Source organism: Madurella fahalii (genome assembly GCF_045866475.1).
Source record: "Madurella fahalii IFM 68171 DNA, scaffold_4, whole genome shotgun sequence".
Classification (NCBI taxonomy): Eukaryota; Fungi; Ascomycota; class Sordariomycetes; order Sordariales; genus Madurella; species Madurella fahalii.
In genome coordinates this window covers 3,168,173-3,192,050 of record NW_027263974.1, presented here as the reverse complement: position 1 = coordinate 3,192,050, position 23,878 = coordinate 3,168,173, and the positions used below count along the sequence as shown (strand labels likewise).

Genomic DNA, 23,878 nt, shown 5'->3' with positions numbered 1-23,878 from the left:
ATGAAAGACTACCTTACTCAACCTAATTATGACGGCCAAAATAGATCGTGGAGAATCAGATGGTTTGGCAAATGGGTCGGAAATTGCATCAAAGCGCTGGCACCAATCGTCATAAGACGGGCATGCCATACATCCCGTCTTAGCGAATGAGTGTTGTTTACATTGGGAGACTAGGAAGCTTGCTTGGATCCAATCCAAAAGACAACAATAGAAACCAGCGAAAGATGCCTGTATAAAGGTTGTGCTTCGCGGCGGTATCACAGCAGCATTCTCACGCTTACCATCACGCACTTGCCACCAAGACCCAGTCACAGCCCTCCAACACATTATCATGCAGCTCACTGCTCTTATCGTTCTCGCCACGGCCCTTGTGCCTGCGCTTGCCTATCCCATCACAGGCTCTACCATCAACTGCCGCTCCGGACCGGGCACCAGCTACGCCGTCAAGAAGACGTATAAGAAGGGCGCAGATGTCAAGATCTCGTGCCAAACTGCCGGCACGAGTGTGAACGGCAACAACATCTGGGACAAGACCCAAGATGGGTGCTACGTGGCCGACTACTACGTCAAGACGGGCACCAACGGCTACGTGACTAAGAAATGCAGTGGTGGTGGTGGCGGCGGTGGCTCTTCCAAATGTACCGCTCCCAAGTCCAACCAGGCCACCGTCGATTTGATTGCCGAGTTTGAGGGCTTCCGCGCAAACGTCTGTAAGTAGAGCCCCTTTTAATTTCCTTCCCTCCTGGTTGCGAGAGGAGTAAATTAATCAACTGTGCCAGACACGGACGCTACTGGCCACCCCACGGTCGGTTACGGGCACCTCTGTAAGAACAAGGGCTGCTCCGAAGTCAAGTACAAGATTCCCCTGTCCAAGGCCAATGGCAAGAAGCTGCTCGCCGACGATATGAAGGTCCGTAATGCACAACCGTGAATTCAGGATTTGACCGCAGACTAACAACAACCAGCGCTTCGAGAAGTGCATCACCTCCCTGGCCGGCAGCAAGATGAAGCTCAACCTGAACCAGTACGGTGCCCTCGTCAGCTGGTCCTTCAACGTCGGCTGCGGCGCCGCCGGGAGTTCGACGCTCATCAAGCGGCTCAACAAGGGCGAGAACCCCAACACAGTCCTCTCCCAGGAGCTTCCCAAGTGGGTGCACGGCAACGGCAAGGTTCTACCCGGCCTTGTCCGCCGCCGCAAGGCCGAGATTGCCCTAGCCAAGAAGGCGACCAGCGCCAAGGCCCTCCCGGCCAAGTGCACCAAATGAACTACACAGTCTGGGGGACATTCTCTCCAGTTTTATTCCTTTGGGTTCTTTTTCACTTCATTCCTTGTAAATAGGTATTCCAATAGACTGCTTAGAGGGTAATATAGGGGTGTTGGTTGATGCTTAATTCATTAATTAAGGAACCCAGACATGCTCACTGACCCCTTGAACTGTGCATATTATCCGCCGGTAGCACCATTCCACCGCCCCGTAAATCGCCAGGGGGATTCATGGCTTCGTGAGCCAAAGTCACGGAGTGGCACCGCGAATTCTATGGCACCCAGTTTTGGGCCGCTAGGACCCGTCCATCCCGGCCAGGTCGAAACCGGAATCAGGGTGGATAGATTACGGTAGGTACATAAGTAGCTTATTGGCTCCAAACATGGACGCGCCGTCGCAGTATTTGAATCTCTCCAAGCGGCGTGATTTAACAAATTCCAGAATTGCGAGAATCGATCGCCTTGTAGCGCCCTGCGTGACAGATCAGACCGTTGAAGTCCCCATAGTCAGACGGGTCGGTACCGGAGACTGCTCCTATGCGCCGCTTGACCCAGTCGCATTGGCCGACCTTAATCCAGTCTTGCCTCTCCGTTTTACTTCACCAACATCACCGCATTGAACCAAGACCTCTCCAACTGGAAATATCACCGAGATGTGGCCCCTGGTCCACATCGGCGGGACGAGACACGGCAGAGCCTCCTACGACGCATCGATTTCGGCCTGTGTCGTATACCATGTCGTAAATGCCACCAACGTCCCAACGTTCTCGGACTTTTCGCAACCCACAAAAAGGTGGGCATGACAGGAACAAAATAACTCGTCACCTGTAGGATTCGAACTTACGCTCCCGAAGGAACTGCCTGACTTGCTAACTATTCATTAGCAGGGCAGCGCGTTAACCACTCCGCCAAAGTGACTCATGTGGAAAGATGTGTTGTTCACAGGCCCCAAGTATGGAACCTCTAACGACACCAGGTTGTCCCGCGCCAACCCCTCCTGTCTCGAAATCCCTCCGTTGAGAAGCAATCAATCTGGCTGATGGATATACAGAACTAGGTCGTCCTTCATGCACTCTATCCCCTGTGCCTACATCGAGAGCTCAACATAGATACAGCACTAGCGCTCTGGTGCTTCTAATATGTTCGAGTGGTGGTGTCTTTGGTATTCTCACTGCGATACCTCGAGCTAGTTTTCTTTCGGAGCGGTAACGGTTTTCTTGCTAAATCTCATAATCGAGAGTGCTTTCATTTAACCAAATATATCCAAGCGATGGACTGAAGATCCACAAAGGCACTGTGAGAGTGATCATGCGTAAACGCCCAGTCCTCTGGCGGCTGTTTAAACCCGGCCAAGCGTCCATGGAAGAGGCCATCGAGCACGCCGCAAAGGACATCTTGGGCTTATTGACTGGCGCTATTTTAAGAGGAAGTATTTCATGAGCCTGTTATGCAGAGGATGTAAGAGATGAGGTCGATGCAACAACTCCCAACGCTGCTATTAATGACTACTCCAGACGGAAGACCATCAGCTTTGCGCGGCATGGCACGTACCTCGAAACCGGTAATCAAGACGCACGGAGCGCATGACCGGAAAGGTACGTCTATTTTCTGCCTGTCCAATCATAAGCCGGACGCATTGTTTCTTATGTCTTGGGTGTTTTATTCTGAGAGGAATGAAGTCGGCGTTTGCGGGATGTAGCAGTTATGGCAAGCGTGTGACGTACCGGACGCCCCCAAGTGAAGTGCCCAGTACCACTTGAGGTCTTTTCTTCAGTGTCTTGAAATATATCAAATAGAACCTGGGTCAGCCAGCCCTGTAATGTGCGTCCTGTCTGTACTAAAAACGTCAGTCACGAGCAATCTGGTCGCAGTGTGTGAACTGCTCTGGACCCACAACGCGGAAGCAGTTTGGGTTCTGTGAAGGTGATGTACCTTAATTAGGCCAGTAGCTACTACCAGTACCTAGCAGCTTAAATTTTGCTACCCAGAGTATCCAGAGTAGCACACCGCCCGAGAAGCCGACTAGGCGCCGCTCTACTCATACTAATCCTCGTCACCAGCCGCCAGCCCCCTAACCCATCCATCATCCCAAGCCCCAACATGGACGCACCCCCGTCAACCCTCAACTTTCCGCCACCACCCTCGCCGTCTCCGGCGGGCCCAAGTAACTCGCCTTCACCCCTCCGCCAATGACATCCACCACGATCTTCTCCAGATACACCTCGGGCGAGTTCGCCCGCCACACCAGCTCGTGCCTGCCGGCCTCCGCCCTGCCCAGCCGCACCGTCTTGGTCCACACCTGGTCCGCCACGTGGTCGAGCCACTCAGGCGGGATGGCGCCGGCGTGCGGGTTCTCGACGTAGTCGCCCAGGACGCGGGTGAAGTTGGCGGGGGCGGCGTCGAGGGTCAGCGAGAAGGCCATCTTCAGCCGCGGGTCCGTGTCCAGGCCCGCGTTGATGTATACGGTAGCCGTGAGGTCCGCCGACGAGTGGAAGAGGTAGATGGGGTAGACGGCCGCGGCGGCCCGGGCCGCCGCCGGGTCCCCGCGCGCGGCGAGGAACGGCCGCAGCGCCACCGCCCCCGACTCCGACCGCGTCCCGAGGTGCGGGATCGCCGCGAGCGACACCGTCCTTCCTGTCCCAGAGGAGGAGGAGGTGGTGGTGGTGTTGGTGTTGGTGGTGCTGTTGCTGGTTTGTGGTGGGGAGAAGTGGGGGGCTTCGATCGAGATATGGCCGGCTGATTCGGGGAAGCCCGTGAAGGAGGAAGGGGCGCGGGAATTGAGCACTGGGATGCGGATCTGGTCGAAGTACGGGTATCGCGCTGGGGTGGAGCGGATGCCGACTAGGACGGTCGAGTTGAAGTTTTCTGGGACGGATGGCCAGTCGATGGTGATGTTTAGCCGCTGATCGGGGTGGTCTCGGTTGAGCGTGCCGTTCGCCGGGGAGATGGAAAGCCATGGGACGGGGAGCGGATCAAGTGCCCAGTCGATCGGTACGCGGTGGTCCCCGCGCATGAACACATCCACCTGCCGCACTCTCGGGCCATAGGGGTCCATCTGCGGCAGCAGGGGAGCAAAGTTGGTGGTGGGCATTGATGCGTCGACCGATTCCGCCCATCGACCTTGCTCGACGGGGCTGGACGAACCCTCGGCGTACAACCCGAGGTTTCCGAGCGAGAACTGCATGTTTTGGCGTAGCTGGACATAGGAAAGGTTGGTGAGGATGTCGCGCGAGGGATTGGCCCACATCTTGGGCTCCTCGACGGCGTCGTACACAGCCTGTGACATCATATCGGCCCATTTCCCGTCGAGCATGGCATCCCATTCTTCGACCAAGTCATAGGCAGCTTCGAAGTCGGCCAGAACTTGAGATGCGAGCATGTTGGCCGAGTTGCGACGCTCGATCGCGTACCGATAGTTGAACGCCGTGTTTATCGCTATAGCGTGGAAGGTCGCGCCGGATATGACGGGATGGCCTACGAGTTGGAAGAAGGCTGGGCGCAGGCTGGGTTCCAGAAGAGAGGTGAGCTGGTGGACTCGAGCGGCAAGCGCCTGCCACCGTGCAAGAACCCTCTCAGCTTCGTGGTAGTTCACTGTCGAGTAAGTGGCCGGAGTGATGTGCTCGTATCTGCGCATGCCGACGAGGCGAGAATGTTCCATCAACACCTCACCGATATGATGGGCATACGCAGCCCCAAACTCCCGAGTCGCGTACTGGACAAGATATGACGGGAGAGACTCGAAGCTGATACTCGAGGCGTTCCAGGCAAGATCCATGGCTAGATTCAGGGGTAGCTCCATAGGTTTGAGATCGCCAACGTTCATGATCCAAATACGATTTGCCCCGCGGAGGTGAGCATGAGAGAGCTCCTTATAGACCTTGGCGAGGTTGTTTGTGTTGTGCCACTTGTACGACCGCGGGAGCCCGACATACTCAAAGTGGAAATACACCCCTGTTCCGCCTTCCCTCTCAGTCTCGTTCCCCGTGGGCAGGCGGTAGACGTTCCCCTGGTTGTCGTCCGGGAAAAGCAAGGTAATGTCCTCGGGCGGGTTCAGGCCGGCGTCGTAGTACGAGGCGACCTCCTTGTACAAAGCCCACACCTGGTTCACGGCGGTTTCGGATCCGTGGTACTTCTTGATGATGCCCCTTTGAACCTCGAATACGTCTTTCAGCATCTCAATGGCGTTTTCCGTATTGGCCGCCTCGTCGCCCAGTCCTCTCATCCCGATGGTGAAGTAGGATTCGTTCTTCCCTGCCCTCGCAATGCCCTCGTCCATGAACTTGGTTACATTCTCCTTGTTTACGGACCAGTCCCATGGCCCCATCTCGGTCACGTTCCATTCGTTCGTGGCCCTTTGCATAGGCTCGTGGTGGGCAGTCGAAATGACAATTCCGTAATCATCAGCCAGTTGCTGGTTGCCAGGGTCGTCCGTGAAGAAAATGTTTCCCGGCGGGGGCGTGAAGGAACTCCACATCGCTGGCCAGAGGTAGTTGGCCTTGAGGCGAAGGAGGAGGTCAAAGACGTGGGCGTAGAACTCAGTGTCAAGGGGATAGCGTGTGGCATTATGGCGACGTGCCCACCAAGTGTTCAGGGCCGGCTCCTCATCGTTGATGAACAAACCTCGGTACTTGACAGTGGGCTCCCCATGGATTGTCGTCTTGTTGAGGGCAAATATTTGGTTGTGCTGCTGGGCTGGCACATCGGCAAACCAGTGGTAAGGCGACTGGCCGGATTGCTCGGCGAGTGTATAAATGCCAAAGATGGCGCCTCTTTTGTCGCTACCCGCAATCACCAAGGCTCGGCCGCGGCTCGGAGCAGGGAGTTCTATGACGGTTGTCTTGAAGCTCTCCCATTTACCTTGGATGTCGGAAACGTCGATGTGGTCCCCAGCTGAGAGGTCGCGAATCAGAGATGAGTTGACAGAACCAGCCACAATGACGGTGCCGATATCAGATTGTGCCGTGAGGTCGGATAGCGTCGCATTGCTGACAGTTCTCGCGATGCCGGTTATTTGCTCGAGATCCTTGGCTAGGCTATTGGCGGCGATGTGCACGCCAATGAAGTCATCCTGGGCAACGAGAATCGGGGCGTCGGAGATGCTCAACTGCGAGTTCGCGGCGCTGGACTCAAACGACACGAAGCGTTCCTCGAGCAGTGCGAGGCAACCCAAGGAAAGGATTGCAGCAACCCAAACCTTGACCAAATGACACCGCATCATTGTGACAACCATGAATTATTGCTCCCGAATACCGCGAGTGCCTGTGGGCTCTCGCGCCAGTCGAGGCTTGTGGCTATATAAACTCCATTCCACCCGCCAAGGCCTGGGGAATTTCCAACTAAAGCCTTCCCATTGACGGGGCAATGGGACCGGCGGGGTACCCTGCTCTTCGGCCTTGGTATCTTGGTCGTCATGGTCCGCCTGAAGCTGAGTTGCACTATGGCGGATCCGGGCCATGTCCGGCTAATGTGAGCGGAAATTCGGTCCAAGGACGGCCAGCTCGCAAAGCCACCTTTTAGCTTTCCCAGCACGCTGGCTCGGTCGTGCGGTGCCATTCTTGGCGAGACGAACCCGGCGGCTCCACCCTTCGGTATAAGTACAGGTTGATGTACAGAGTGGTACTGTTGACGGGAATTTATGAGAGAATCGAGACGTTGGAGAGTTTGATAACTTTGATGTCGAGGCAGATCATATGCGTGCAATCATTACCTTACGCATTAAATCGAGAAATCGCTTTTCTGGTCGCCGAATTTGGGCTGGCGCTTGCTGCCAAGTTGAACCTAGGCGGCGATAGGATCTTTGGCCGGGAACTAGATCTTGCGCTCAATGACACGCCCGTTAGCGAGTTCTCCTTTTATATCATCGATGAGATGGGCCAAAGTATCCAAATTATCATGTGCCATCATGTTCGTTTGCGTCTACTAATCTAGGAGTATGTATAGGTTATAAGGCAATGGTACTCGGACCACATCTAAACATCCTATCCAACAACCCGAGGAGCGCAGTAGACAAGTAAAACAGCCCGGCTATCCAGTTATCCTTCAGATAGTCACTTTCTACCACCGCTGCTATCCCGCCGCTCGAACGCGTCCCGCTGAAGTTTCTCGGTGACAGCCACACCGCTAATGTCGTACACCCACCTCGACAACATTGAGGTGGATTTGTTTGACACGGATGGGAGGCAGAACCTGGCAGAGGTACATTTGATGCGCGGCTTCACCAATGTTCTAATGTTTTCAGAGGCTTGTCAGTATCCTAGTATGAATTTACGGTGACATTGTGTTGAGAAAGAGAAAGCAATAGAACTAACTGAGTCGTGTTTCCGGCGGAAGACTGAGAAGCTTCAACTTCCGTAGAAGCGACAGAGCGAGGCGACTTGGTAGACATGCTGGCGGGAATATCTGCGGCTTGAGAACACTAGAAACAGAGACGATGATGTCTGGGAACGTACGATGGAGGTGTAAATTCGTCACACAGCGCGAGGACTTCTGACAGCAGACATTGGAAGTACAAGTCTATAAAGTTATATACAAAACATGAAGTGGGCTTTGATTCAGGAGACCCATACTGGGTGGTTGTCCTTTTGGATGGGCTGTTGTACTTTTGTTTCTGTCATCGTCCTTGGGCCGTGTGGGAGCGATCGGGCGAGGAACAGGAGTCCAAGAAGACTCCGCCACACCATGCTACTCTGAGGTATAGGCGTAACATTCTGATTTCACTACTATACTCGTTAATCTTGTCTTCACAGTGCCATACCATTATCATCAGGGACGTAGCGCACAAGCACCGAATTGTTATGTACACCTCCAGCCGGGATCTTGACCGTTAGCGCCGCAAGGGCCCACTGTTAGCAATCACCCAAAATGGTATAGCAATCACAAACAGTGGACCCCTTGCTGCGCTAACGGTTAAGACCTCAGCTGGAGGTATAGGTAGGAGGCGGGTGGCTCGACTGTCGCCAACTGGCTGCTCTAGCCCAACAAGCCTGTTTCCAGGTCCAGAATATCGAAAATACCCCGTTTCCGACCTTGGCTTCGTCCGTGGCGGGGAATTGGGATCGTCCGTCTGAGACCGCCTCTGAGAGGCAAAAAAGCGGCGCTAAAAGGGGAACACGAATCTTGATTCGCGGACTGAAGGCTGAACTTTCGTGGCCACCCAGTCTGAACCAATCATTTACGTGCTTACCAAAGTACAACGCTCAGACGACAAAAGTACACCGAACTTCGACAGCTGAGCCACCAGGCTGGGCGGTCGCCTGAAGAAGGCGTCCGTTGTCCGCCTCCTCTGTCTGAGTACTGAGTTAGGAAAAAGAGTCCCCAAGGAACAGGATCCCTCTGGTCAGAGGGCCACAGTTGCTAGGATGGTGCCCCGGGAGCTGGAACTTGCCGTGGGCCCATTTTTTCTTTCGCACCATAAGTAGGGCCGTCCTGGCCATTGCTCTTTAGACAGGACAATCAATTCAGCACTCTCTTCAACACCTGTTGCGGGCTCAATTGACAAGCTTTCTTTGCGTGATCTCCCTCTGACCAGAGGGAGCTCTATCTGCACATGTTGTTTTGACCTTGTTTAGGCTGCAGGGACCCAATTTGTGGTGGTGTCGCCTGGCCAGTCTTGTCTATCTTGTCTGTCTGGCACTTTGGCCATCTTTGCCCTCCCCCTTGTTTTGATGGGTATGTGGGTGTAGATGTGTGTTTCTGCACCATTTCAGTAAGGAGGGACAAATAAAGGCCTCGCCGCATCCCAATTACTCTGTTGTCTCCATGCCATTTGGCATCGCCTTGCCATACCTTAATTTCACTCCGACATCAGATCACAGACATGCTCCCAGCTGAGGAGGGCGCACCCCTCGATTGGGGCAAACATGAAGACGAGATCCTCGACCTATTCGTATCTCGGAACAAAACGCTGCGAGAAGTGATGGAGCATATGAGGACAAAGCACAATTTCAATCCAACGTATGCTCGCCACCAAGTCAGTTGAGCGATTCTGAGTAGCACCCCAGGCTAACAGGTCGCTACAGTGCTAGACAATACAAACACCACTTCCCCCGTCTCAAAAATGTGACAGGTGAAGAGTGGGCGTACATTGATGACGAATGTCAACGTCGCGCGGCACTTGGCAAGCAAACCGTGGTTTGTCTTCATGGCCAGCCATTGCCACCAGAGCGTGTCAACCGTGGAATTGCTCGCACTCGAACGGATAGCTCAAAATACCGCATCGCGAAGCGGGCGTCGCAGGCTTCAAATCGTGAGTGGCCAAGTACACGATGGCATAATTACGTGATCGCTAACGGCTCCGAAGTGAAACAACAGAATTCGTATGCAGCAAGGATCTCCTTCAAGACACTGTCGCCAGCAATTGTGGGCGGCGAGAGCTCTGGTCCCCTTCCGTCAAACAACCGAGGGGAGAGTCGAATAGAACCCAATGTTGTTCTGCGGGTCTTCGACCTTCCGGCTCTACAAGCCCAGCCGAGCCCTGTTTCTGAGTCCCCGTTCCGTCAAGCACATGAAGATCTAAGAATACCTCTCGTGGCTCAGACACTCGGCGATGGCTTACCCGTAGAGCCAGTCATGGGTGACCCATGGTTTGACTTGGATGGGGCCATTGATTTGGAGTCCTCCCAGGGGTTTATTGAACTTGGTGATGTGAACATGGATATTGGGTTTACCTCTGGGAATGGAATCAGTATGTACGAACCGAAGGGTTGTAACAACGACTCAGCTAATCATCGAGGAATAGTTGCTACATCGGGTATGCACACGAACAATAGCCCACCGTTTCAAACGGTGGCAGTGCCGGGCATTGGCCGCCGTGCAAGCAGCCATTTACACCCCGGCTCGCCCTCTGTCGGAGCCATTCTATTTCCATCGGGCGAGCCTGTTAATTTCAACGTGTTTGGCACCACCTGTGGCCGTGGCCTGACTAGAAACCTGCCTTACTTTCAACTTCTTTCTGCAATAGAGCAACCTGGTACAATGCACACTTATATCCTCCATAATGCTTCAAATTGCTGATTGTGTTTTAGGTTATCCTCTGCCAGGGCATCCTTCCCCAGGTGGGGTCAACCCATACCCGACATCTACGTCCTCTGGCTTTCTTATTTGGTACGAGAAGCACTCTCTGGCCGCATAGCGGAGCTGCAGTCAGCAGGTGTTGCCGAAATCACCTCCCAGCTCCAACAACTTATTCCCGAGCGATACGACGGAGATCTCTTAGAGAAGCTTGAACGGATTCTGGATCCCTCCTCGTCAGCTCCGGCCACGCTCCCGATGGTTTTTGCATTGGTGGCGTTTTTCGCATCCAACAACGACCTGGGCCCGATTCAGATGGACAAGTTCTTGACGTGGACCATTCGCCAAGGGTACGCCGATGCCTTGGCGCGGTTCATGGAGATCCAGACTTCCACGGTTCACGCTTTCGCCAGGGCTGTCCTGGAGTCGGCCATCCGAATAAAGAGTGTCCAAGTCCTCGACGCACTGGTCAATTGCGGTGTCAAGCTCGACAGCATGCTGTATAGAATAGCCCTTATTGGCGACACTGGCCTCACTCGACGCATCCTGTTCAACTCAAACCCAGTATCCTTTGCATGGCGGCCAATGGCCGCGGACCTTCTCCACCACTTCATTTACAAGCGACAGTATGACATGGCACAATTCCTCCTGGATAACAGAGTCTCGGCAGATGCAACATCGAACGGTGTAACCGCGCTTTATTGGGCGGTGGAGAGAAAGGACATTGCAGGGATCAAGTTTCTCCTCGCAGCAGGCGCCAATGTCAACGCGCAAGGATATATCGGGGGGACGTTTGACCGCGTATCTATCGCTCCTCTCGCACTTGCACTTTCCTTGCAATATGCGGAGGTTGCTGTCCTCCTTCTGGAGCATGGCGCGCACCTTACGTCCAAGATCGAGGGGAAGCCTATTCTTGAATTGGCTGCGCTCTATCGCAGGAGCATGTTTGAGCTTTTGAAAGAAAGGCTGGGGACCAGGGAAAGAGAATCCTTGCTTGCGGGTGTGGTGGAGCCTGGAGCAGGAGGATTCGTGCTTGCGGATGTGGTGGACGCTGCAAATCGCGGCAGTCATGCTCTCGCAGCCTATATTACGGGTCGCTGGGAAGTAGTGACGGCACCCCAACTCGAGCAGGCCCTTGGGAAATCGATCCGTGATGGCAAACTCATGGCAACCATGGCACTGCTCCAACATGGTGTTAACCCAAACGGCCCAACTCTCACGATTTGCCCACTCGCGATTGCATTGCAGAGAGACCGAATTGATCATGGGTTTTTGAACTCCTTCTTGAACACAAAGCAGACGTTAATAGGCCGGGACTGCTCGAGACACTTGTTGGCTGTGGAAGAAGTCACCTATTGGAGGTGTTTCTCTCACAGCAGATTGACTTGGAACAAAGAATGAAAGCGCTGGTTGTCGCAGCCGAGGCCGGCGATATTCTCTCGATAGCCATGCTCCTAGACTCTGGACTGGACATTGACACACCTGGGCTGGAGCTGAACCCCCTCCAGACGGTCAGCACAACTTATATCTACAACGCCCGCACTATGGCTGTTTTTTTGATCAGAAAAGGAGCAAACGTCAACGCACCGGCGTATCCGAAGGGCGGACGAACGGCACTACAAATATCGCTCGAGAGTGAGGGGAGTCCCGATATCACTGATATCTTGCTGGATTATGGGGCGGATGCCTCCGCTCCTCCCGCACTCCTGGATGGCGTTACGGCTCTCGAGGCGTTTTGCCACGGCAGTTACTCTTCAGATGAGCTGAAACTCATCGATAGGCTTCTAGATGCCGGTGCTACGGTCAACCGGCCCGGCGGGAAGCCGAGCTCGGCGCTTCACGGGTTATCGAGCACGGATGGCACGACGTTCTGGGCCGCTTCCTTGAGCCCCAGCACAATGTCATTATTAATCACATGTGGTGCGAAAAGCTCATTGACAAGAGCGACGAAGACGAGTGGTGGAGACCGTGCACACCGACTCAACTGGCAGCCTCCCGCGGGAAGATAGTGGCTGTGAGGATGCTCCTGGATCATGGAGCCGACGTCAACGAAGCCCCGGGCTACAAATATGGACGCACCGCACTCCAAGCCGCTGCCTTGCTAAAGCCAGGCCCCGCAAAGATGACTCTCATTCATCTCCTCCTCGACCGTGGCGCCAACATCAATGCTGATGCGGCCGTTCAGTGCGGAGTCACGGCATTGCAAGGCGCCGCCGTAGCCGGAGATCTCACGCTTGCCGAATTGCTCATAGGCCGTGGCGCAGATGTAAACGCGTGGCCCTCTTTTGAGAATGGCTACACTGCGATCGAGGCAGCAGCTAAGCACGGCCGCCTGGACATGGTCCAGTTGTTGCTGAATGCTGGTGCAAAAGGCGACGTCATTGACCAGGATAGCTTTTACACAGCGATTGTTCAGGCAGAGTGCAGCGGCTACTTTGCCATCGCCAATCTTCTCAAGAAGGAACAAGCTAGGTTTGAAGCACGGGTTGGTAGATAGTGTGCCCGTATATGATATTCAATTAACTTCGAGTGCATCCTGCAGCGGCAGCGGATATAGGGAGGCTTTATGTAAAAGGGCTCCAGAAATGGCTGCGGAGGGGTCCCCATCCCTTGCCAAACCACCGCGGCTCGTGAGCTTTAGGCCCGCCGCCAGGGGGGATGAGAAAATATCCGGTTGTCAAGACAGACGGTTGCCATCGCTGCGAGTGGACTACGTAGTTGTATTCCGGAAGCAGCCAAAGACTCCGGGAGAAGAGAGTCTGGAGACCATATGTTCTGCAAGTCAAGCATCTTCGTCCTTCCGCAACTGCCGCCAGGTACATGTTCTGGTCTTTCCCTGTCATCTCCGTTCAGCCTCGCATTATAGCCAAGAGTGTCGATTCACCGGCCTTTCATACCTCTGCCAATCACGCAGATGCCGAGACAGAAAGGAGACGGCTAGAAAAGGCGGCTTTCGCAAACCCCATCGTCTCTAGCCAAATCCTCTCCAAGATATGTATCTCTCTCGCTGTCGCTTGAGCGAAGGGAAGGATCACCTAGCATACTACAGGCGCGGAGACCCGTCAGCACTTCGGGTATCCCGCAGCGTACCTCGCGAGCCATCGGTGGCCCCGAGAAAGGCCATATTATCTTACGTCTGCTTATTTCCTTGCCTATTCCCCTGTCCTCGCTGCGTTAGACCTCCCTCGTCCCGCTCTCCGGAAACCCACCAGGCAGATATGGGAGTCAGCCTATAGACCAAGAGGCAGTTGGGAGACCGCGCGAGGTGGGGTGTCGTAAAGGAAGGAGAGCAGGTAGGGATCTCAATCGCTTTGTGCGGAGGAAGCTTGTGGTCGAGCTGGGAGTCAAATCCGGAATCGAGCCAAAAGCCATAATCGAAGAGCGAACGAAGAGGAGTAATACCCGGAGAAAAGGCTGCCAAAAAGTGTCAACGTGGTGTAGGTAAGGATGCCAAACAAGGAGAAAACAAGGGTATGTATATACAAGTTGGCGAAATGAGTATCAGTGTGCGAGCTAGGGGGGATAGTGACCGGCGGCTGTAATTGAGGGGGCGAGGAGCGGACAGCGAGCGGAGGAAGGAGGGAGAGAAGTCGTAAGTACAAGAAAGGGACGCGAGAGGGCTATAGGTTATAGCTCTATTTACGCTGCGAGCGCGCTGGGTCGTGTAAGCGGGGGCGGTCGGACGAGGCGCTGATTATGACCGATCCAGAAGGGCGCCATTTCTGGATGTGGACTGGCGAGTTCTCGATTGCATACAGAACTATAGGAGCGGGCTGAAGTTGGGCAGTTACCACGGATAGAATTTGCAAAGTCGAGGGAACTATACCATTAGATCCGTATAATTATATAATCGAACGCGCGTGGGTCCTAGGTTATTTGTGTAGGCTCCGAAAAGGTTCCCGACTAATGAGGTTACCGCAAGCTACTACTAGTACTGTCAAGGTGATCTTATCAGATGCTATGAATGGATGTTATTTGTGTTTGCGAGGTTCTCTGGCTAGCCAGGAACAGTAAGTAGTACTAGTATCCGGCTTGTAATGGAAAGGAATTCCTGAGTCTATATGCCGTAGAGGAGGTTCAGAGGTAAAATGTTCTCGGCCAACTCGCAACGCCAACTCAAGGTCCGAATATCCCGGACGGTTGATTGCTCGTCAACTCAATCCTAATATGATCACCAGTTATGCCAAAGCGCCCAGTCTGTCCCTGCAGCAAAGACATCAATCCGGCCCGGACCCCAACTCGACACAGCAGGCGGCGAGACAATAGTCCCTCTAAGCGACTCCCACGCATTCCACCGGCTCCCATCCCGATGCCACAGCGCGCTATCCGTCCCAACAGCATACACATCCAACCTATTAGCCTGATCAGACACCACGGTTGGAGCCGACTCAAGTGTGCCGGCTAGCGACTCCCAGCCTCCCCACCGGTTGCCATCCCACCACCGATGCTGGAGCGCATAGTTGATGCCCACCGCAAACACGTCGATCCGGTTGCTCCCCCACGAAACAGCAACCGGGTCGGATTTGAGTAAACCCCTGAGCGACTCCCAACCCCCCCAACTGTTGCTATCCCACCACTTGTGCCACAGCGCATGGTCGGTGCCGACTGCAAAGAGATCAATCCGGTTGACGCCCCACGACACGGCCGAAGGGGTGGATTTCACTAAACCGCCGAGAGACTCCCATCCGCCCCATCGCGAACCGTCCCACCAAGGGTGCCAAACGGCCGAGTCAGTGCCGACGGCAAAGATGTCAAGACGGTTGGGACGCCATGATACGACCGAAGGAGACGATTGGATCGTCCCGCCGAGCGACTCCCATCCTCCCCACTTGGAACCATCCCACCAACGGTGCCTGGTTCAGATTAGATCAATCAGTCTAGGTGAAATGTTCTGGATAAGCGCTGTATATACCAGAGAGCGGAGTCGGTGCCCTGGGTGAAAACATCGATGCGGTTCTGTCCCCAGGACACAAGGAGCGGGAGGTGTGTGGAGGACACCGCCGAGGGACTCCCATCCACCGCAGCGGGAGCCGTCCCACCAGCGATGCCTGTAAAGAACGTTAGCCAGAGTTGTAGGGGATGGCAATGGGGAAAATAACGGACCAGCACGCCGAATCGGTGCCCATAGCGAAGACATCAATGCGGTTGCTACCCCAAGAGACGACAGAGGGTTGAGAAGTAAGCACGCCACCGAGAGACTCCCAACGGCCGGGAATAGTGGCGCGGCTCTCAAGCTTGGATCCGGCAAGCGAAGCGTCTGCGGAGAGTATTGTGGTGGTCAAAGTGAGGCTGTGGGCCAGGAAGCAGAGGAGTGCGGTAGTGCGGACCATTGTAACGAGCACTGGCCGTTCAATCACGGGATAATAGGCCTAGCCGAGCGAGGAAGTTAGTGCACTGCGGTTGGTCCGTTGTCTTGAGATAGTTTAGTTAACTAGTAGCAGTACATATACTTTTTCACGCGCGTTGATCATGCTTGAATCACCGGGTCCACCATGTGATTGTTCTGACCAAATAGGGGTTGAGATCATAGCATTCCAGCGTCATATTGGCAATTTTTCTGCCGTTCGGAGATCAGAGCGTGACTGGACACTTAAATGGCCCAAAGACCTACCAGAGATAAAGCGGCATTCCCCGAGTAATGGCATGTGCCAATATTGTGTCACGGTGTACTACCCTATTATCTCTCCTTGTTGGGCGGCCCTGAGGCGAGGCCCAATCCTTCAACGATCCACATCACATGAAATCATGAGTGGTCCTAAATCTGTGTATCAAGCTCATCACCTGGGGTGCCGTGTCATTGCAAGGGACGTAATTCTGCATCTCTACTCATGTCGCTCAAGCTTCTCACGAGAGAACTCGGAACAACGCAGTGAGCGGTCGCACCTTTCCGTGTAACCAAGTCCTCGAGGCAAACAGACTTAAGAAACAAGCGACCTTATTCTCTCACTCTAGCGGTGCCCAGCTGCTATTCGAGTCGGGCACGTGTCGAAGGTTAATATTGAAAGCTCATCGTGGCGGACTATATTGGAGAATGTGGCATCTAGAGCACTTGCCATTGGATTTCCAATACATTCATCGGGGAACCGGCCCCGTGACCGTATACCACGGCATTACCAAGCAATTTGACACCCTCTGTTCCGAGGTGATCTTAGGATCTGTATGATGCACCTTTTGGGAGGTTGAGATACTTAGCCTGTGCGGGGGGTGTCGTGGTCATGATGTTGCCATACCCTGACCGTATGGTCCAGCGCTAGCAACTTGAGAACACCTGTACCCGTAACATCATGACGCCCAGCCAGGCACCAGCATGACATGATGTCGCCAGCTTCTTGGAATTGTCAGCGCCGAGCTATACGAGATAGATAATGGCAGATACACCGCTCCTCCCGCTTTTTAACCATCCTTCTAATTGTTTGCTCCAACACGCTACTTGGGGCCACTTCTCCTGGTACCTTTGTCTAACTCAATGTGCCTACGACTTGGACCTCCCCAGTTGCGTTCAGCCACAGTCAAGGTTCCGTAGTTTTTGCTGCAAGCACCAAAAGGCCCGAGAGCAAGGTGCTACTTCCGTTCTTTCGGACGATGTTTGCGTATCGGAAACTTGAGTGGCAGACTGCGGTTGCCCAGAGAGCTAGAAGTATAACTGAGACATTAAACTGAGCACTTGCCAGTTGGGGTCGCAGAAACTAGGACTATAACGGGGAAGACGGTCGTATAGCTCGGCATGTGACCTCAAAAAGGAGGCCAAAGATCGGGATTATACCTTAGTTTAAGGTCTATGCAGTAGCATCCACTAGCCGAACCTCTTAGATCAGGAGAAGTTCACCCTGCCCAGAACATACTGGCAAGCTAAGTTACGAGGGTCACCTGGCATTGAGCCGTATAGCGCTTAACTGCCAGACCCAGAAATCGATAAGTCTGGTTTGCAGCGAATGCCCGGCAGCCCACATGGAAATATGAGACTGCAGATTCACCCTACGGTAAGCGACCAGGGCGCCGTAAACTCTCGTGACAGGAAATGATTGTCGAGAAATTTAATCCATCATGCTGTCGTCCATTTGCAACTATCCTCCTCGATTGAGTCCCCGCACGTCACACCCCATACATCATCTCAAGTGCACATCGGTTCAGATTGGCGAAACCGCTAATGTCAAGTGACGGACAAACACGAGTTTCCCAGAATAAACGAATTTCCCACCAGTTGGCGCCGACCTAAATCTTAGATCGCCCTATCTTTCGTTAATTATACGTACCTGGATCAAGTGTTTGCCTTCATCGTCTGACTGTGACAATGGGTATCTGGTCTGGAGCGATCTTTACCAAGCCGGCCAAACTTCCAAGTTAGCAATAGGGGGTGCTGGTTGTGTCCCAATCTCCAGCAGGTCACCTCACATGCAGGTGTGCTTTGATGGCCAACATAGTATCGGTGCACTGTACCAGAAAGAACAAGACGAAGATTCCAGTTGCTACAACTAGACAGTAACCGATATATTTAAGATTGATATTTCGAGAGACTTGCGGACCTTGACCTCCGCCCCCAGCGCTGCCCGGTAGAATGCGGCCATAACGCATTCTTTCCGTTTGCGCCTATCCATTTGATGGCAATATGAGTGCCATCGCCCCATTCTCTCCGGTGTCCTGATGATAGATGCGCAAGGAAAGGGGAGGCGGCGGCTAACACAGCAGATTCTGCTGCTCAATCAAACCGCCCGTAAAAGGGACAACCGGGTACAACGCAGGGGTATTTGTTGGTGACGGTGTGGACATCCGCGACGCCCGGGCAATCCATACCGCCTGAAGAAGGCAGCTAAAGTCAGCTCATGTCAAGGGGCAGAGCGGCACGGAAGCGCGGGACAGACGTACTATCGCATCCTTCGACGAGTGATGTAACGACGTGGCTGCAGCGGTGGTGGATGTAGACTTTCCGGTGGCACATCTTGGAACTTGGTGTTGGCTACTGTGCCGGTGGCGTGACAAGGCCTGAATGTATATAAAGAACAATTTGACGTTGGTTAAGGAATAGGATTTGCTGAAGCGACAAGGTCCAGAGAACCAGGTGAGAGGTCGTGTTTGAATCTGCCAGGCTCTTGATCGTCAGCAGGCTTAGAAATTCGAAAGAGATGGAATTCAATACTCGCCAGTTTATCTATCACGGGGAAGATGTAATGAGTTCTTTGCTGTGACTTATTGCTCCTAGGTGGGTGCAACGTAAGTCTGGTGCTGCTGGTTGATTGGCAAGACCACGCGTTGGTTTATATCTAGTTCTCTGAAGGACTTCCCACCGTTTTGTCCAAGGTTGTAGAGGAGTGAGAGAAACTGTCAGAAACCGGAATGTCGATGTCGCCTCAAAGCAGTGGAAACCGATGATTCTCTAGAAGATGTAGACTCCCAGAGATGATACCTCTTCGCTGGCCTGAGGTGAGGTGCCTTACTTATACATCTAGGGCAAGCCTCAAGACGTCGGACCTTGTTCATGAAAATATCTTCGTCCAAAGAAACTGGCAAACGCGTGTGTACATGTTCCGGGACATGATTATTTGTACGCTTTGTTCCCCGTAGTGTGAGCACACCGGCCAAGCCAATGCTCTGCATCATGATGTGATTGCTCTCTTTAGACTTCGGACGACAGCAAATAGGGTAATGTCGCAGCCGTTTGAACTGATCAAGCATAACCGTTTGCACTAGTGACGAGCCACGCGAGGACTGTGAAAATATTATGTGCCTTATGACTCCTCTTATTACTCGCTATCACTCGTTTGCTTGACATTGGGGGGAGGCAAAGTCTGGTCGAGCTCTATCCGGTTGATATCACGACCACATGTGCAAGCAAAGAAGGAAAGTGGGAGACCGAAACTGACAGTGCCGCCAAAGATTGTCGAGCTTACCACGCGATGAGTAGGGAGTCCCACCAACGGTGCATCATCCATCCGACCCATTCACCCCCGGGGAGGTCCTTCAGAGCACCACTCCTAAGGCCGCTATAGCCGCCTCGAAAAGAAGGGACCGCCCGACTCCTGGAGAGAACGAGCGAAGTCGGGGAGCTCCTCGCCATCTCCAAGAATTCTTGGCACGACCTTTGCCCGTTCCTCTGGATCCCCACATTCCCTTTCTGTAAGCGAAGTCCTTTCGATGCCCAATCCTGTCTCATGTTTGGAACTGGTGGGGTTGTTTAACAGCCACCCCCTATACCCGTCCACAATTGTCCAAAGCGGGCGCGGAGAAACAGCAACAAGGAAAAAAAAGGGCTGACAAACCGACGAGGGGGGCAAGTCGCCAACCTCGGCCTGAATTCCCCCACCTTTTAACCTCCAGAGGAGGGGTTTCATATCTCGCGGACCACGGACCACCAGTTCTGCTTCAGTTCCGACCCAGTCAGGACCTGTCGGGCCCGCCTCGGCTTGCTCAGTTGAGATCAGCCGCAAACCAACCCGTCCGCTGCGCACGGGTGTACCCAAGCTCCTCGAACAAACCTATCTTCAATATCCCCATCCCGTGAGTCAGCGCTGCCAAATCCACGGAGCCCTTGGAGCCGGGAGCTCCCCGCAATCATAGTCAGATAAGGGAGGGCAGCACCCCGTCGATTCCCGGGCAGCAACTGAAAACCCCGCCTGGGGAAGTCTTAGCAGGAGCTGGAACGAACCAGAGAAACTGGTCAACTGACTCTTCTTCCCAATATCCCCACAACGCCCCCCAAATCTATCGCTGGTCCCTGATTCGCCTCCCACCCTAAACCATCCACATACATTCGCCCTGATATCAATGCCTTGCCCAACCACTCGGTGTAAAATCGTAAATCTGCTACTCCTACCCAAAATCCGAGGTACCCCGTGCCGCTCGCTTGCCCGGGGCTTGACGTGCGCCGTCCGTCTTACAACGCCATCCTTGCTTCGCTTGCTGCGGCCAACCCCCCCAAATCCCACAACTGGCAAGGGACTGGCAATATCGGACGAACCCCGCCATCCCGGATGTCGAGATGCCGAGGCGAGATAGTTGGTTGGCCCAAGAGCCAGTCAGAACTGGCACGAAACGGCTTCCCGACCGGTACCCATCACGATGGGGGGGACATAGTGCCTCGTGCCGGTACCCTTCGAAATTCATCATTATCATGATCATGTGAATCGCACCAAAAGCATCTAGGCATCGCTAAACCCCAACGAAGCGCCCTCTTGAAACCATCCCTCACGTCGAGAAATGCAATACCCCCATCACGATATCGTCCTCACACCCTCAGCCAACCATCCCACCCCCTCCCCCACAGCTCTCGGCAGAGCAACGCGAAGCGGTGCAGCAAGGCCTCCCGCTCAATAACAACTACCAAGCTTCATGCAAACCCTGCATCGCTGCATCGCTGCATCGCTGCACCGCTTGGAAAACATGCACGTCAGAACCAACTCACCACTCACAGACCCAGCCACTCCCTCCCCGCAGGCACGGCACAGAGCGCCCCAGGCCCAAAGCGGGATGTAACCCCCAGCACCACGCAATGCAGCACCAGCAGCACCAAGCTCCGCCGCCAGCCCACAAGCCAACGGTTCGTGCCGCTACCATCCGCAACCGCACCCGCAACCGCAACCGCCGACCCCGATCTCGATCTCGACCCAGCCACAACCCCATCCCTCCCCATCCCGCCGCCGCCAGCATCATCATCATCATCACCATCACCACCAATCTCACCCAGGCCGAGACCCAAGCCCAGACCAGACCCAGACCCGGACCCGGACCTAACAATCCCAGGCGACGACACCGCATCCAGATCCAGCACCGCCATCCCCACAACCCCAACCAGCACCCCGAGCCCAGCACTAAAAGGCCAGCACGCCCACCACAGCGAGACCACCTTCCCCAGGAACACCAGCAGCCTCGCGGCGGGGGTGTTTGCGCGCGCCCACCTGCCCAAGTGGAACAAGCCCAGGGCGGCGCGCAGCCGCGCCCTCTCCAGCCGCGTCGTCGGCGGGGGCATGAGCAAGGGGGTGGTGATCCCCGCGACGGGGCTGGCGGTCGCCGGGGTAAGCGGGCGACGGTGCTCTTCTTCCTCCTCTGGGGAGGCGCTGCGGGGTTGGGAGTAGTGGCGGTGGCTTTGCTGCTCATGCTGATGCTGTTGCTGCTGCTGCTGCTGCTGCTGCTGCTGCTGCTGCTGGCTTCGCGAGAGCATCATGGCATGGCTTGTGCTGGTGGTGGTGTTGTTGTGGGTCTGCCGGCGCTGATGCTGGCCGCGGCGGCTGAGCGCGGCTGTGGCTCGCGTCGGCCCGGGGGTTATGTGTTTTGTTAGGAGGGTGGTGTGTGCGGACGCGGAGGCGGAGTCAGGGGTTGTGGCGCCGTCGACGGAGCGAGGTAGGTCGTCATCTGGGGACGAGGTGACGCGGGCGTGTTTGGTGGGGTCTGCGGGTTTGGTTGATGGTGTGTGAGTGTACGAGGAAGGGGGGTCGGGGGAGGGATGAGACAAACCTGGAACTGGGGTGCCGGGCTGCATGGGCGAATCTAAGTTTTGGATTCTACGTCCGCCGAGGACAAGAGGTGGGCTAGAGTTCCCGGGCCCGTTCCTCATCAAACCGTCAAGATTAGACCCGCCCATGGCGCCCAACACTTCGGCGGCGGTGGGCCGCTCTGCGGGGTTGACCGAGAGCAGTTTCTTAAGGAGCTGGTATAACTTTGGGGGTAGATCTGGTCGCTCTCTCCTCTCGTCTTGGAACCCCTTCCAGTCTGTGATCTCGGCGCGCAGAAGATCGATGTCCTCCAACTCCTCGTTGACAGCGTTAGCGCTGTGATAGGGCAAACGCCCGAAGCACATGAAATACAGAATCATGCCTAGAGAGAATACGTCGGATTTGGTGGTGAAATTGCCGTATCTTCCGGTTGCGTCTTTCTTCAGGACTTCGGGTGCGCAATACGAGATCGTGCCCGTTGATCCGGTAGATTTACGAACCACATTCTCGGGCTGGACCTCGCCAAAATCGCTGATAAGACATGCCAGCTTGGCCCCTTGGCGGTGGAGAAGACAGTTGCTTGGTTTGAGGTCTCGGTGTATGTAGTTCGCTGCGTGTAAATAGGCCAGACCCGAGGTCACATCCTTGAAAAGCGAGTAGATCTCCTCAGGAGGTAGCCGTCTCTGCAGTTGGGGCCGCTCGGCCTGGCCCCTGGACCTGCGACGCATCTGGGCCTTGAGCTCCTCCTTCGTCACTTCTTTCGGCACATCCCCGATAACATAGTGCTGCAGGTCACCTCCATTACAGTACTGCTGGAGGATGAAAGCACAGGCGACGCTGGGGCCGAAGCGGCTGAGCTGGACGTCCTCCAGCCAGACATGGCGATACGAAACCAAGTTTGGGTGTGACAGCTTTGCCAGCAGCTCAACTTCGATCAGCACCTTCTCCAGCCAGGCGTGATCGTCCCCAACAGGAACACGCTTGCAGGCAAAGTGTCCAAGATGGCAGCCGTCGATCTCGTGTCTGACGAGCAGAACCACGCCCTTGCCTCCTCTACCAAGCTCTCTCTCTTCAATGAAGAATGTGTTGAAGTAGTTTGGACTGAAGGCTTCGCGCCGTATGCGGCTGCCCCCCTGGGGAACAGGCGAACTGCTCACAAACTCTGCATCCCCGACATCGTCGTCGGCGACCGCCGACACGGGCTGGACGAGTCGGCGGGCGGGACTTGGCGGCGGGCGGGATGGCGAGGCGGCTTGGCCATGGTGGCCGGCACGCAGCATGCGGAAATAGCCCGGATCGACGTAGTTCTCGCCATGCTCGGAGCTCTCGAAGTGTCTGTCGGGCGATGAGGAGCGCAGCGGTTGGTGGCAGGTGGGGCATTCGGTGAGCTGAAGCCCTCGAATCTCGAGTCGCTGCGACGAGGGGTCGCGCACCACAATGGCATTGTGATGCCGTCTGTAGTAAACGAGAAGTCAGTGAACAGGCGTCGAGTACACATGCACACTCCCGAAAGCGGCCCCTTGCTGGGGCGGGCAGCGAGGATGATGGGCCGGTACGGGGCCTGGCAGGGGTGGCATGACGTACAACACGACTTCGCGCCCTTCGCGCGGGTGAAAGGGAACAAGCGACATTGCTGGCTGAAATGCCTCAAGCTGCGCTCTCAGACGTGAAGCTACCCATGGTGGTCTGGGTGTGTTTCTTCAGGCTCTGGTTGTCACGATGCCGCGATATCGCGATCGGGATTGGTGTTGGTTGTTGGCTGACAATGGAAATCGTTGCCGGGTTTATGGCAGTGGGCGGGTCAGAAGCCGCCACAGGGCAGCTCTGCTGATGCGTCACCTGTTGCGCTGCGGGTGGCAACGCACAGACGCAAACGTCTCGTTCCCGTGGTTGGTCTTGGCAACTGGAACCGAGGGTCTAAAAGCCAATGCCGTTGTCACGCACGCGCTGTGCTGCGCTGGAACAAAGCCGCGTGCTTGACGGTCCAGACAGCACTTCATCCACAGATTCGATTCCGAGATTTGGTCTCCATGTTGACGCCCGCGGTTGGCACCACCAGGACCTTTCCAACTGGCCATTGCACCCCTGGCATCAAAGAGCCAAGTCCCGTTGAATTGGCCAATCGCGGAACTTCCTCGTCTCCTGCCCGACTGACCTTCCTCGTTTCCTCATTGGACATCGA

The 23,878-nt window shown here is 55.0% G+C and overlaps 5 protein-coding genes and 1 non-coding gene across 6 annotated transcripts; 2 read left to right on the top strand and 4 right to left on the bottom strand.

The window, feature by feature from the left end:
- Window positions 1–331: 331 nt before the first annotated feature.
- MFIFM68171_07925 (lysozyme) lies at window positions 332–1,265 on the top strand (the record flags this gene model as incomplete). The annotated part of the gene is made up of 3 exons (XM_071063345.1): window positions 332–710; window positions 780–910; window positions 966–1,265. The coding sequence occupies 3 exons, from the start codon at window positions 332–334 to the stop codon at window positions 1,263–1,265; spliced, it is 810 nt and encodes a 269-aa protein (XP_070919446.1).
- An 818-nt stretch (window positions 1,266–2,083) lies between these two features.
- On the bottom strand, window positions 2,084–2,182 carry MFIFM68171_t110. Its single transcript is given in 2 exon segments — window positions 2,084–2,127; window positions 2,146–2,182. It is a non-coding gene; the product is annotated as a tRNA-Ser (tRNA).
- Window positions 2,183–3,386: 1,204 nt separating this feature from the next.
- MFIFM68171_07924 (Gylcosyl hydrolase 115 C-terminal domain-containing protein) lies at window positions 3,387–6,482 on the bottom strand (the record flags this gene model as incomplete). Its single annotated transcript, XM_071063344.1, has 1 exon — window positions 3,387–6,482. One exon carries the CDS (start codon window positions 6,480–6,482, stop codon window positions 3,387–3,389), a length of 3,096 nt encoding a protein of 1,031 aa, XP_070919445.1.
- Window positions 6,483–9,188: 2,706 nt separating this feature from the next.
- On the top strand, window positions 9,189–12,770 carry MFIFM68171_07923 (uncharacterized protein; the record flags this gene model as incomplete). Its single annotated transcript, XM_071063343.1, has 8 exons — window positions 9,189–9,217; window positions 9,283–9,509; window positions 9,564–9,947; window positions 10,002–10,232; window positions 10,288–10,317; window positions 10,395–11,574; window positions 11,670–12,193; window positions 12,265–12,770. 8 exons carry the CDS (start codon window positions 9,189–9,191, stop codon window positions 12,768–12,770), a joined length of 3,111 nt encoding a protein of 1,036 aa, XP_070919444.1.
- Window positions 12,771–14,444: 1,674 nt separating this feature from the next.
- On the bottom strand, window positions 14,445–15,603 carry MFIFM68171_07922 (Sialidase; the record flags this gene model as incomplete). Its single annotated transcript, XM_071063342.1, has 2 exons — window positions 14,445–15,126; window positions 15,377–15,603. 2 exons carry the CDS (start codon window positions 15,601–15,603, stop codon window positions 14,445–14,447), a joined length of 909 nt encoding a protein of 302 aa, XP_070919443.1.
- Window positions 15,604–20,672: 5,069 nt separating this feature from the next.
- Window positions 20,673–23,327, bottom strand: IKS1 (putative serine/threonine-protein kinase iks1; the record flags this gene model as incomplete). Its single annotated transcript, XM_071063341.1, has 3 exons — window positions 20,673–21,652; window positions 21,719–23,151; window positions 23,281–23,327. The coding sequence occupies 3 exons, from the start codon at window positions 23,325–23,327 to the stop codon at window positions 20,673–20,675; spliced, it is 2,460 nt and encodes an 819-aa protein (XP_070919442.1).
- Between the last annotated feature and the right edge of the window lie 551 nt (window positions 23,328–23,878).